General features: G+C 48.7%; 1 protein-coding gene across 4 annotated transcripts in view; it reads left to right on the top strand.

Moving 5' to 3' along the window:
* bcl11bb (BCL11 transcription factor B b) overlaps positions 1–11,843 on the top strand; it is a 30,563-nt gene extending 18,720 nt beyond the window's left edge. For 2 of the 4 annotated variants that reach the window (XM_076171660.1, XM_076171661.1), the window contains exons 3-4: positions 6,576–8,504; positions 11,342–11,843. In XM_076171660.1, coding sequence (XP_076027775.1) covers positions 6,576–8,504; positions 11,342–11,361 — 1,949 coding nt within the window. In that variant the 3' untranslated portion in view covers positions 11,362–11,843. Of the gene's footprint in view, positions 1–6,575 lie in introns of all 4 variants that reach the window. The other 2 variants (XM_076171658.1, XM_076171657.1) reach the window with 1 other exon arrangement.
* The last annotated feature ends 3,289 nt before the right edge of the window (positions 11,844–15,132 follow it).

The raw sequence follows: 15,132 nt of genomic DNA, 5'->3' as shown, positions 1-15,132 counted from the left end.
GTGCTGCGTTCAGGGACACGCTGGTATTTTCCTGTGGGCTGCTAGTTAACTCAGACTGGCTGCTTGGCTCGACGGGCAAAGCCAGCTGGGGACCATTACCACCGAAAGAACATAGCACCCTGTCGCACAATAGACACACACACACACACACACACATGCACACACACACACGGATGTGGTGTCGATGCAGAAGGTGCTGCCTTGCACACACTTAATGTGACGAGAACCGACTCGGCTTTTGTTTACATAAATTAGTTGAACATTCAAGACGAAGAAGTGGTAATTTGCATGTTTAAACACTTTCAAGGATGAAAAAAGTTTGTTTATCTTCATCTCGCGGCTCCTTTAAACACACACACACACGCGCGTGCGCGCGCTCACGAACCACAGCAACACTTTGGAACCTTTCGTTGTAAACAAATTGATACAATAAATTTTAAAAAAGGGAATAAACCCACGCAGAACACACTTCACATCAATCACATGTCAACGCCTCTAAGTTACTGGCAGCAGGAAGAAGAGAAATGAAGAGTCTGGACAAAGATCACTTTAGTTTCACTCTTCAAAAAGACGCAAGTTCATAAAGTCAGTTGTCTTGATTTTACTGTCACAGCAGCAAACGGTGCAGATTCAGAGTTTGGTTGATCTCTTCATCTCAGCACCCAGGGAGCACTTTTTTAGCTCTTGAGTTCAACCTTTACACCGATGACATCATCCCATTTCTTGCTTTTCATATCAAGTCCCGTCGTCCGTGTTCCTCCACGTTAATCAGATGGAGGTGAGGGAAGGAGAGACGGAGAGATGAAAGTGAAAACGCAGAGTGATGAAGCGAAACCAACGCTGGATGCCACCTCTCGCTGCTTTTCACTCTCTTTTTGGGATTTCTAGCTTCCATCTTCTCCCTCACTTCACTTCACTTCACTTCCCTCTCTCTCTCTCTCTCTCTCTCATGCAACCGCAAGCACCGCAAGAGTGTCATCCATTTGTCATTGTCACATGACAGACAGCAGACCCCCATGCCTGTACCCCAACATACACACACAGACACACACACACACACACACACACACACATACACACACACACACACATACACACACACACACACACACACACACACATACACACACACACATACACACACACACACACACACACACACACACACACACACACAGGCACTGGGACCAGTTAGGAGAAGATGGCCTCAGAGAGCTCAGCTAATGCACTTTCTGGAGCGCCCTCCTCTTTGTTTCTTCCCTTCTCTCTCGCTCTCTGTATCTTTTTGTCTCCCTCTCTCTCTCTCTCCTTGTCCTCCCTCCCTCTCTCCCTCTCTTTGTTCTGGAAGCGGAGCCAGAAGTCGTAGCTCTTCTCTGACAGAGAGGTCTTTCCAGTTATCTCGTCCCTTGTGCCCTGGGACGTCTTGCCTCATGGCGTTAACGTGCTCTCTTCGCCCTGCTACATGACACGTATCTTTATACAGCCGGACTTTCTCGGTGTATGAGTGTGTGTGTGTGTGTGTGTGTGTGTGTGTGTGATCGAGTTGCTGGCGATACCCGATCCCTTTTATTGTTCGTTTGACCCGCATCCCAGGAGACATGAGGGTCAGGGTGGAGCACCCAGATACAGAGTACAGGTGCCTCAGTGTGTACGTGACAAAGACATGAAAACACAAGAGGAGAAGGTGTGAGGGGGGCGGGGGGGGAGACAATGGAGCAAAGGATTTCGAGCTTCTGCGGATCTCGATCCCACACACACACACACACACACACACACACACACACACAAACACATAAGGGAACGCTGTTTCTTTAAATCCTCTCCCGGGGTTGTCAGGCATTTCAGCTGGTCATATTGGCTGCAGACACACGCACACACACACACACACACACACACACACACACACACACACACACAGATGTATATGGTTAGGAGGCCGAAGCTGGTTTGAGTTAGCATGGAGCCAGTCACACTGTGTGAGAGCCTTACCCCCCGCCTGCTACTGCCACCCTCCACAGACTCTCTCTCTCTCTCTCTCTGGCTTTACTACATTATAGTCTTCTTTCTCAGGCTACAGTTTACTGTCCAAGCCTTGTATTGGTCCCACACACACACACACACACACACACACACACACACACACTGATCGGTCTGCGTGGCCCCGTGTCTCCTGATTAGCCCCTGTCATGACAAACAAGCCATCAGAGTAAAGGGGAGCAGAGGGCAGGAGGAGGAGGAGGAGGGACGGATGGAAGATGTGAGGAGGTGGAGAGGAGCAAGGGGTGGGGGCTGGGTGAGGGGGGGACGAGGTGAGGTGGCTGGGACCCCCGGGGACCCCTAGATCACAGCCATGCTAATGAGGAGCTGCTTTGCCAGCACCAGAGGTGTCAGCTAACCCCTGACAGGTGCACACACACGTACTCCCAGGGCTCATGCTTGCATGTGCACGTGACTGTAAGTGTGTGTGTGTGTCTGCGTGTGTGTGTGTGTAGAGCGAGGACAGAATGGGAGGGGCTGCAGGGGCAGGTTTGTGTCCCAGTGGCCTAGCCTGCGGGCGGCTTTGTTCTGTATGCAGATCTGTCGCCGTGGTGTTCTGTCGCCCTTGATGGAATGTTGGAGCAGTACAGCGAACCTGAACCCCAGGAATGCTGCAGTGCACGCACACACACACAGATACAGACACACACACACGACACCTACTGTAACACATCCCCTACTCTCCGACTCACCTCCTTGTTAACATCTAGAACATGCAGTGTCTTCTGTTTCTACCAAAGCAGCACTGTAGGCAGACAGCAGCAGTAGAATGTGGCAGTGGAGGAGGAAGAAGTACACGGCTACTTAAGTGATGCTACCAAGATATGCAAAATTGAGTGTTTTGGGGTGAAATTACATCCGAACTTACAATTTTTTTGTCCATAGATAGTGTAGTGTGGTGCATGAGTGTGCAGCACAATGCAGAGGAGCTGACAGGATGTTGCAGTGACATACATGCAGGGAGCCTCGGTCAGACCTCATTTCTAACTACTGACTCGTCACAATTCCCTCTAGAAGGAAGCAGCATTTGAAAAACGGCCCCAAACATGAATGATAATGTTAAGGTGGTGGAGCCAGCGCTTCAAAATATGAATCAAACTGTCTGAGGCCAGCAGGGGCGCACATGTGAAATCTTAAATCAAGCGCAAATCCCCGCATCCGCGCCTTTCGTCTGCTCCAAACCTCTCCAACCTCACACCGACTTCCTTTCGCCCAGCCATGTGCGAGCAGCCGATTGCCGCGGCCTCCCTCCCCTTCGCTCGCTGGCATTTTGTTTGTACTTTTTTTAAGGCAAAATAATGGCTATAAAAGGCAATCTGGAAAGAATAAAATCTGATGTAAAGCTCAGATCTTAGTCCCTGAAGACCGGCTTAATTGGCCCGGCGGTTTAATAAAAAAAATAAAAAAAACAACCCAGGAGAGAGGGAGAGCGTTATTACTGGCCCACCTCAGCTCCACGCATGTGCCAATGTTTTTAATAACTTCCTCCAGGCCTGCTGGCCCTTCGCCCTGGTTCTGTAGTGCAGGACAAAGAGCTGCCCTCCCAAACGGGTCTCGCCTCTGTATTGTTTTCCTGCCGTCTCACGGGAACGTCTGTCTGGGAGGAAACACAGCAGCTTTGCCGCTTCTTTAAGACTCTCAGGTCCTTTTTTTTCCTGCCGCGTTAGCAATAAAAAGTCCCGTAAAGGAAACGTGTAATGCAGGACGGAGTTACTGGATCCTGCTGCGAGTCAATTTCATTTCATTTAACCTCCCATCCCAGGCGCATCCACTGAACACTGTCTGTGTGAGTGTGAGTGTGAGTGTGTGTGGTGTGCCAGACTAAATTGGGCCATTAGGTCTGCCGTGAGAGGATGCGAGCGGAGGCGAAAATGTATCTGTTGTAACTGGCGGTTGACCTCGGTGGTCAGCGGCGGAGGGTCCTCGCCTGCGTGTCAAGCTGACGAGCGTCATTACGGCAAAGTGAAGCGTGACACGGCCGACGTGACTCCTTAATGAAGGCTGTTATAAGCTGGAGCGCTGTGCGGTTACAACATTCACACTCTCCCAGCGCGGGTGTGTGTGTGTGGAAGGGAGTTTGTGGGGATGCCAGCGACTATCTATCTATCTATCTATCTATCTATCTATCTATCTATCTATCTATCTATCTATCTATCTATCTATCTATCTATCTAACTCTTCTTCCTCTTCCCTCCTCCTCCTCCTCCTCCTCCTCCTGTGAATCGCTTGTTTGTGAAGTTGATGAAATTTGTCTTTGGCCGTCATTAGGCAGCAGCCATCAGCTGCCAGTCTATTAGCCGCCACGCTTCCTTCACCAGCATATGGCACCGCCGTGTAAGATATGACAAGAAGATGCAAATGTGTTCCTGTGGTGGGGGTGGAGGGGGGGAAGGGGGCGAGGGGGGGCTGATGGTGTGGGTGGGGGTGGAGGGGGCGGAAGGTTGGGGGACGCGGGTGGCGTTTGATTGGGTGTCTTGTCGTACTGATGAGAGCATGTGTGCGCACCAAAACGCACAAATCGCTCCTGCTGTGCGTTTTCTCTATAGATAAGTGAAAAACCAGAAAGATGATCAATCGCCGTCCCAATCTCATGTCTTCATTCTGTATTGATCCAAGCGCGTTGATGAGATTATACAGCGCCCCAGTCTACAGACCATTCACACTCCCAGGGGGCACATAAATGGCCTCCATGTGTGTGTGTGTGTGTGTGCGTCTGGCCCTTAAAGTCCCTCCACCTCTCCTCTCACTCCCTCCCTCCCTCCCTCCCTGCTCTTCCCTTCCCTCTCTCCCTCTCTTCGCCTCGTCCAAGCTGTTAAGCTGTCCAGCACTCCGCTGCCAAGCGGCCGTGTGAAGCCTCGCCAAACTAAACACAGGCAGGCAGCCCGCCATTCACACACACACACACACTCACTCACACACACACACACACACACACTCACATACATGTTAGTAGTAGGAGTCAGGCCACGTTCCGCCCCACACACACACACACACACAGCAAGAGTGACGGCTACAGCAGAGCCCCGACTAATAGCGGAGAAAAACAGACAGAATCAGTAAATGAGCCCCTCATTAACTTTTTCTGACCTCGTCTCCTCTGGGGAACGCCAAACCAATCACGCCGCCAAATCAGCTTCCTGTACTCCACACTGATCCAACATCAGCTATCTGTTCATCTGTTCTGCATGGCGCGCTTATGTGTGAATGTGTGTGTGTGTGTGTGTGTGTGAGAATTTCTGACTTTGCTGTTTTTATGTGTAAGAACAGAGAGAGTTATAGAGAAGAAAAGCAAGAAGGAAACAAGAAATATTGCCGTGCATCTGCATCTGTGTGTGTGTGTGTGTGTGTGTGTGTGTCGTACATTCCTTGACAATGGGTGGCTTTGAGGCAGTCAGCCATCTTAAAGGCCGTCTTCTTGATCACATAAGACTTTCAGCAGGAGAAACTTCTCCTTCTTTGTTTCCCCCTCGGGGCTCCAGGCAGTGGGACCGCTGTACCAACTTGACTCCGGCTGCGGTAGCCGCTGACGCTAAAGTAGATGCAGATGCCTCGCAAGCAAACACAGGCGGGCAGACTGGTGAAATGTGAGGCAGGGCGACCTCCCCCCTTGCTGAGCGTCTGCGTTGCATTAGATGAATCCCGACCCAGGCGCTCTCTCTCTCTCTCTCCCTCTCCCTCTCCCTCTCCCTCTCCCTCTCCCTCTCCCTCTCTCTCTCTCTCTCCCTCTCTCCCTCTCTCTCTCTCCCTCTCTCCCTCTCTCTCTCTTCTTCATGACTCGTAAGCGGGCTGACAGGGCCGTGCCACAGTGACTGATCGATTCATTTGGCATTATTAAGTCACGCCATTTAAAGGGGCAATTTGTCAATGAGTGACGTACAGTTTGTGTATGTGCATACTTGTGTGTGTGTGTGTGTGTGTGTGTGTGTGTGTGCCACGCCACAGATCATATAACTGTACTTGTTATTACAGCAGTGACGTAGCAGCTTATCTAATGTGGCTCCCTGCGTTACGACTGCAGGGTCTTTACTGTTTTACATATCGTCTCCATCACCTCTCTCTCTCCCTTTGTGTCTCTCTTCCGTCCCCCCCCTCCCCCCCTCTGTCATATTTCCTATTCTCACATCGGTGTGTTTTTTTTCTGCGGCTGCCTCCCCTGTCTCCATATGGAAATGACACTGTAGACGAGATGGATCTGTATATTAAAGCCTAGCTGACATTAGAATTAGCATAATGTGTCGTGGCCTGAGGGCACTACCTGCCATCTGCATTAGCCTGCAGACACACACACACACACACTCACACACACTCACACACACACGCAGCCCATGGAACACCATCAAACACAACACACACATAAAGCTCATATAACTTTCAGCTCTTAAAGTACAAAGGGGATAATTAATTCCCTCAAACATAAACGCTGAAAATATGTTTCTCTCTGCATATTTGATTTGCTGTTTAGAGTTTAACATTTAAGTTAACGTGCTGCTGACAGAAATGATTAGAAGACACTTAATTTCCTCTCTCTCGCTCCACAGATAAAGATGAGCCGTCCAGCTACATCTGCACCACCTGCAAGCAGACCTTCACCTCCGCCTGGTTCCTGCTGCAGCACGCCCAGCACACACACGGCATCCGCATCTACCTGGACAACCACCTGGCCAACTGCTCGCTCACCCCGCGCATGGCCCTGCCTCCCCCGCCGGGTGCCGACGCCCTGCCTCGCTCCCCTCTCCCCACCTTCCTGGGCGACGCCAACAACCCCTTCCACCTCCTCCGCATGGCCGCCCCCCTGCTCAGGGAACACGTCCCGCCCCCGGGCTACATGGAGACGCGGTTGCCCGCCACGCCGCCCTTTCTCAGTCCCCCGCCTCCGCCGCGCCCCCCTTTAGACCGGCTGGGCCCAGAGGAGATGGGACTGCTGTCTCAGCCCCCCAGTGCCTTTGAGAGGGTGATGAGGATGACCCCCATGGAGCCTCCTTCCATGGACTTCTCCCGACGTCTGCGTGAACTGGCCGGACACACGACCAACAATGGGGGGCCCACGCCTCCTCTCTCGCCAAACCGCGTGCCACCCATGCACCGCCTCCTCAGCCCCACGCTCTTTCAGCCGGGCTCTAAGCCGCCGTCCTTTCTCACCTACCCTCCACAGCCGCCCCCCTCGCAGGGGGGACACGGCACCTCCAGCCCCCCTGACACCCTGGGCCAGAATCAAGCCCCGGGAAAATCAAAGTCCTGTGAGTTCTGTGGCAAAGTTTTCAAGTTCCAGAGCAACTTAATTGTCCACAGACGCAGCCACACTGGAGAGAGGCCGTACAAATGTCATCTGTGTGATCACGCATGTTCCCAAGCCAGCAAGCTGAAGAGGCACATGAAGACACATATGCACAACAAATCTGGGTCCATGGGGGGTTCCCCAGAGCAAGGGAACAGAGGAGAGGGAGGAGAGGGGGAAGACAAGACCAGAGAGGGAGACGCAAGAGGGATGGGAATGGACAATGAGGAGGAGGAGGAAGAAGAGGAGGAAGAAGAAGAAGAGGAAGAAGAAGAAGAGGAGGAGCTGAGGAATGGAAGTCGGCCAGATTCTAACTTAAGCGAAGACTCCCAGGAGTTCATGCAGAACAGGGAGAATGGGCCTCGATCCTCTCCACAGGAGAAGTCGCTGGGCGGGGACAGAGTGAACGACAGCGGCGGGGTCGGCATCATGCACCCGTACAACCATCTGGACAATCACCTCAGACTCAACTCCAACAAGAGAGGCATGGATAGGCAACCTAACGGGGACGGCGGAGAGAGGGGCGACCCGGAAAGAGAGCGAGGCGGCGAGCGCGAGCAGGACAGACAGCGAGACGAGCGGGAGGAGCAGAGGCCCGTGATGAACGGCAGGATCAGCGTGTCTGAAGCTGACGCCTTCCCGGGACTCTTCCAGCGCCGGCCCACTCCCATGACCAGCCCGAGCCCATCCAACAACAAGAGGATAAAGATAGAGAAGGAACCACTGGACCTTCCTCAGAACATCCCCCTCATCTCCCCAGAGAACGTCTACTCTCAGCTCCTCGCCGGCTACGCCGCCTCCCGCCACTTCATCAGAGAACCCTACTTGGGGTTTACCGATTCCCGGCAGTCCCCGTTCGGCACCTCCTCGGAGCACTCCTCCTCCGAGACGGGCAGCCTTCGCTTCTCCACCCCGCCGGGGGAGCTGATGGAAGGCGGGAGCGCCTCCGGCCGCAGCGGCAGCAGCACCCCTCACCTCCTGCGCGGGCCGGGACCGGGCCGGCCCCCCAGCTCCAAGGACAGGCGGAACGACACCTGCGAGTACTGCGGCAAGGTGTTCAAGAACTGCAGCAACCTGACGGTGCACCGGCGGAGCCACACGGGCGAGCGGCCCTACAAGTGCGACCTGTGCAGCTACGCCTGCGCCCAGAGCTCCAAGCTGACACGCCACATGAAGACCCACGGGCAGTTTGGTAAGGAGGTGTACCGCTGTGACATCTGCCACATGCCCTTCAGCGTCTACAGCACGCTGGAGAAACACATGAAGAAGTGGCATGGCGAACATTTGATGGCCAGTGAGGTCAAACTGGAGCAGGCGGACAGAGGTTAAAGCCAGCAGCCATTACTTATACTGCCTACACAAGCAAACACTCACACACACGCATACACATACACATCCAAACACACAAATAACCCTATAACCACTTCTTCAACTATGGGGCTTGGCAGGATAATCTCTTTAAAAAAAAAAAAAAAGGACTGATTGATGTTCATCTCTTCTTCTTGTCACACAAACTGCCACCTGAGAAATATAAACAAAGGGAAACTTTAATGATAAGTTGCCTGGAACGCCCAACTCAGTGTTTCTTGGCAAAGCGTCTGAGGATTTTATCAGTTAGGAATCCATGGAGCCTTTCTACTGTGCAATAATTTCTGTATTTATTGGATTTTTTGTAATGATATTTGGCATGTGCAGGTACATCTTTGTGGGATTTCATATGGAGTTAGTTTTGAAAATGTGCTAAAAACCTTTTTTTTTCTTTTTTTTTTTTTTATTCTAAAAGGCGATAAATGGAACGAAATCACCCTTAATACGTTTTTTCTTTTCTTTTCCTTTAAGGAAACTTATTATCCTGTGAGAGTAAAATTGTGTGAAGCAGTTAGCTTTTTAAAAGTAACGATAATAATTGTTTTTTCGATATTAGCTGCAGCAGCGGACTACAATCCATTCCCTAGTACAGGCCTGAAGCACTGAATGTCAGTATGACAATAAAACATCATGCTGGGTTTTAAAAATCCAACATTATCGTAAAGACCTGATTAGTAACGTATAATTTATTCAGGGAATTTGTCCTTTTGAATATTGGCATGTGAATAATTTCAAAATGCAGTTACTGTATTGCTGTCCTGTTTGGTTGCTTCCGTCAGGACGTAAATAAAGGTTGCACTTATGGAGGTACCCTAAACTGATGCTCAGTACATTCCCAATGTAGGATTAAACCACCATATTTAAGATGCTGAATAAGTTAAGACTACTTGTGATTAATGTGAGAAGGAGAACAGTCCTGTTTATGGTTTTGTAAATATATTCTTTTTTTTAATATATGTTAAAGTAGGCCCCCCCCCGCCCCCCGTTGTACGTGAAAGATGGCCTAAAAACTAAACAATCAGAAGACCAGCTGCTTGCATCGTCCATAGTATATGCTAAATGTAACTACCATACATTATTACTTTATCACACCCGCTCCACTCTCTCTCTCTCTCTCTCTCCCTCTCTCCCTCTCTCTCTCTCTCTCTCTCTCTCTCTCTCTCTCTCTCTCTCTTTGACCCTGGCTGACTTCCTGTGACCCCTTAGGTTTTGTTCCGCGCGGCGCTATCAAATGAATTTCATATCGCGGCCTGCGTGTTGCCGTGTGTTCCTCTCTTGGCGGCGCCCCCTAAGCCTCCTCCTCTCTCTCCCCCCTCTCTCTCTCCCTCTCTGTCTCTCCCTCTCCGTCGGCGCCCTTTCACAGTTCACTAGCTCAGATTCATGCATTAAGGCGGCTTTTTAAAAGGAAGCCTGTTCATTCGCCTCACAAAGTGATACGGGTTTAACTCGCAGTAACAGATTTTGAGACAGAGCCGCGCGTTTCGTGACTTTTGGGGATTACGGTTTTTATTTTCTGCATCATTCATCCTGAAATGAATCTGGTACGGAAAAAAGGCTATTTGAGTTATGATAATTTTGAGCACAGCTGCACAGCTTGATGGCCGGGCGACCTTGAGCAGGGGCTATTCTCGTGGTAAAAATGAAAGATCGGTGCGGCGAAATGAAGACGAGCGAGAACGAAATGGAAGGAGAGAGAGAGAGCAGAACCTTGACCAGGGAGAAGAGTCATTCAAATGAAATTGGAAGCATATGAAAAGTGTGTGTTTTTATACCCAAATGCACGTCTCGCCGGCCACATCTTATAACGAACTATCGGAGTGAGAGAGAGCGAGAGGGAGGTGGGGGGCCGGGGGGCGGGAGACGGCAGAGAGAGCACAGCCACATGAAAGGAGATTGAGACTCCATCTTCCATTTTAGCACTGCAATTCTCAATCATTCAGAAAAAAACATCTTTACTTAAAAAGGTCAACCTGCTTTTTTCCCCGTTCAGTCGTCAAATTTTTTATCAGCGGCGTTTTTCGATGGGGTGGGGGTGGGGGGGGGGAGGGATTCGAACTTGGACGCTTAAGAGAAAAAGCGCTCAGGTGACTTCTAACACCACTGAGTTAAACATATATACGTATATCTATAGTTGGATGAAGTTTGGGCTGAGGTGCTTCATTCCTTTCAGCTCGCAGACACATTTTTGATGCATGGACGCAACATTAAGAACTTTGTTACATATGCACAGAGAGTGTTCATCCCAGGAGGAGAGATTTAGGCCCAAATGAGCCATAAAAACCACGACATATCACTCTAACCATGAATAACAGAACCCCAGAACCGCCCCTTCGCCCTTCGTCAACCCACGTGACAGAGGGTTCAAAATCATACACCGACATTCAGTCTTACAATATGTTTACAGTGTTGAAGTATGCCATTAATGAAATACTCTGTGTAAGTGTTTAAAAAGATAATAAAGTATTGTTTTTCTCCAATGTTCTTTCAGATGTTTTTGGATGCCATAGCAGTTTTTTGTATGATTATCCGGGTGGCGGGGTTTTATCTTCATGAATATGTTTTTCTCCGTACGATTGCTTTTTTCACTGTACGGGAGAAAACAAAGTGTTGATGTAATATTGCAGAATCTTGACAGAATATAATTTTGTTTTTTTTCTAAAGGAGATTGGTGCCATTTATGACTACAGGTCAACTGATTTGCCCCCCCTGTGCGTTCGGTGGTTGGGTTGGTGAAGCTATCCTGGATCATGGATGTAAAATGAAACAATGGAAGAAGGGGAGGCCGGGGGAGCGAGGGGTGTGTGGGGGAAAAAGGCTTTTCCCGAATCAATTCATGAGACGTTCACGGATGAGATGTTTTTTGTTTTTTTTTTTCTTCCCTCATGGTCGGTTGAAGGTCTTGTGACGGCACTTACAGCTGTAATTTTGAACTTGTTGTCATCTGTCACTTTTCACGACTTTCACTTACACTCTTTGTACAAAAAAAATAGTTTCCTTGTTCTTTTTTTTTCGGGGGGGAGGGAGTGCATCATTGTGAAAAAAAGTGATTTCAGAACAGTACACACCTGCTGTTTTGAACATATATGTATTTTTGTAATGTGTTGAAAAATCAATACAAGAAAGCCAACACTTCAATAAATGTTGCAATTGCTCTATGATTGAAGTGACGTTTCATTGTCATTATTTCATATTTCTGCCACCATAAAGCCTGTTTATCATAACTACACATTATATTGTCACAACTACAGTAACCACTAATGGTTGAGCGCACTGCCAAAAGCTAATACATCATAAAAACAACACTTAGCCTTGCTAAACCGTGCAGATCATTTCCTGTCATGTTCCGCAATGAAATGAAGGAAAAAGAACTTTACTTTATCAGCGTGTGTAAGGAATTAATCAAAAATGGCAATAAATCACTGATGTTGTCGTCAGGACTCACTTTTAATATCAACATTGTAAAGTACTTTGTTTTAAAGGATTCATATGGCTTTGTCACATCTGTACAACACATCATCGCTCAAACAGTTTCACTGAATTCACCTTTTTGTTTTAGTTTTTAATGAATAAAATATATATAAAAAATTAAAAAAACTTCTCTGAAATTGTTGGGATACTTCATTATTTTCAAAAACATTCACAAACAGAGAACACATTCACAAAATCCTAATTTTAGCCATACACCTGATTAAACATAAACATCTGGAGAAAGAAGTTAATAATTTAGCAAAATAAAGGCCGGATTTATTCCTTCCCAAGTCTCTTTGGAGATCAAAACAGAGTGAAAAGGAGAGAGAATACTGAACTTACATGCATCAGGAGCTATCAGAACTGTGGCTCTTGTGGGTTGTTAATGTCGTTCTGTGTCTGCTGAATCTGTAAATAAGCATTCAGCAATGAATTAGGTTAGGGGCTTTTTGGATATCACATTCATATTGACTTTGAAGGCGATATTAGTCACTATAATCTGTCCTCAGTCCTGGCCGTGAAGTGTTGCCTCTGTCTTTATAAATCGGGGCCAGGATCCGCAGCCCTCGCGTTCGTGCCAGAACGCTTTCCAAAGTTAAACCGAAGCTAATCTGAGGCTTCGGCAGCCCACGTCAACCAAATCAAGTTGTTTTCCAATTTTCCAAAGTTACAGGGATTCCCAGAGCTCAAACGGAGCAAATATCTCATCCGACGCCTGTGTAGAAAATCTGAAACTGGAACTCCTGCAGTCCTTTTGAAGCTTCAGTCAGAGGCTCAGTATATTAATCGTACACCATAATCTTACAGCCTCTTTAACAGCACTGCCTTGTGTCATATTCTATCTCTTTATTACAGGAAATAAAGGGTTCAGATGTAGTAAAAACCCATAATATACAAATATAAACTTAAACAAAACCCCCATTAAACACTGGCTGTGACCACCTGCCACACCGGTCCTCAATGACTCCTCAACAGCCCCTTTGTGTTTTCTGCTTACCTCATTTCCTGAAAGGGTGACTTGTGATTACCAGGGGCAGGTGGAGCCTTTCACTGTGGGTCAGCGCTGTAGGTGGATGGGACTTGAACTTAAGACCACTTAGCAGCCCCATTCACAGCCAAGACACTGGGCTCTTCTCTGAGGGGAGATGACGGTTATTAAAAGAGACACACACTGGTGCAGGGTGTCCGTGTGTGTGTCTGTCTGTGTGTGTGTCTGTGTGCTTTTTTTTCCTTCTTTCCTGGCCTCCGAGTTAGCCGATGTTTTCATAGTTGAAATTTAAGAAATGCCTATCACGCTGTCACTGAGGTATCTGGCCCGCTCGCAGTCATCTGACCACACGTTCGCGGGGGCAAGACGGAACACGGATCGTCTGCAGTCACTGAATCCTCGCGCTGACGTTTCACATTGTTTGGCTCTCCCAGCCAGCCGGTGATTAAAAGGGGCGCGAGGCTCGTTACGACGACCAAACATCAACTTCAGAGATTGCGGCTGTGCTCCTTCACACCAGACAACAACACAAATATGAAATGAAAGCCACAGATTTGTTTTTTTTTCGAAGCTCGGCGTTGAGAGACACTCATGCTTCATAAATGAGTCCTGGCATGAGTAAGGGGACCCATCAGGTATGTCTTGATATCAGTCCAACAGCAGTCAAGCCTGTCCTCACTCGAGCCTCCGGGCCATTGGATAGCATAACAGAAATAATGTGTGTGTGTGTGTCTGTGTTTGTGTGTGTGTGTCTGGTAGCTTGACGGGAGAGAGTAGAATAGAGCAAAAAGGAATGGGAGAAGACAGACAACAACAGAGCAGAGATAGAGGAGTAAAGAAAGCAAAGAGGGCTCGCACAAAGCCGGTTTGTGTGCGAAAGTCAAACCGCGAGGAATCCTCTGTGCCTGCCAGCTCTCGCCACGGAAACAATGACCCACCAAGTGTCTTAACTTCATGCATGATTCATACATGAAAAGGACAATCGCTGTTTCAAAATGTTCTAGCAATAATAAAAAAAATAATAATTAAAGGAACAGATACAAACTGCCTGCAGAGGACGGTTAGAGGATTGTGTGTGTGTGTGTGTGGGATCTGGCCGCGACTTTCCCAAATGTGTGTGTGTGTGTGTTTGCGCCTGGAGGCTGACATCTGGGTGCCATGCTGACGATTCTGGTCTTCTGGACAGCAGAAATGTGCATGTTGAGAAGAGAAGATGTCACATTCCCACAGCGTTTATCCCCGAACTGGCTGAACCGTAGGAATAATGACTTCCTGCTAAAGATGAGAGGACAGAAAGATGAATGAGTGAAGGAATATCATAATATCAGATTCTCCTTCTACACATACATTTGTTTCACACATTTTTCCCATCACACTGACACAGATTAGTGTGTTTGTTTTGCACAATTACATGTCATGTTACAACTCGCAGCATTTTATAATATGAGTACAACTTATTTTGGCAGTCTTATGGTCATAATGAACCATCTATTTCTTTAAAAGGCTTCTCTCTATATAATCAGAGGCCGGCCACACAAATGTGTGCTCACAGAAAACATTCCGGTCGCTTCTCTGCCACCAGGCCACCTTATATAGTTCACATGTGATGTGAGGTTACGCTCTCTCTCTTTTAAGTTTGCGTAGCAGAGGGCCGCCCCCCCTGCGTGTGCAACATGTGCCCGGATCCGTGGGAAAAAAGTGGCCTTGAGCATCGGCGGTGAGGAGGTGCTGCATCCTCTTCACCAGAGCGCACTGGGCAGAGGCCCTATAGTCACAGACACTGAGTCGCACAGAGGGAGATGGGAAATCACGGTTTGGAGTAAAACCACGTCCTCGGGGAACAGGGTGTCAGCAGGGATCGCGGTTCAGGTCCTGGGCCACACAGAACCACAGGGTCACCACAGAGACCCTACTTTCCACTGGATCACAGAGCTTAGGCCCCACTGGCCTCTCTGTTCATAGCCAGTTAGTAATCTACTGGCCCTGACCAGTACCC

This window comes from Genypterus blacodes, unplaced genomic scaffold (assembly GCF_046128005.1).
Source record: "Genypterus blacodes isolate CSIRO-AG114 ecotype Tasmania unplaced genomic scaffold, CSIRO-AGI_Gbla_v1 ptg000263l_1, whole genome shotgun sequence".
Lineage (NCBI taxonomy): Eukaryota > Metazoa > Chordata > Actinopteri > Ophidiiformes > Ophidiidae > Genypterus > Genypterus blacodes.
The sequence above is the reverse complement of the archived record's forward strand: the minus strand, read 5'-3'. Positions and strand labels throughout refer to the sequence as shown.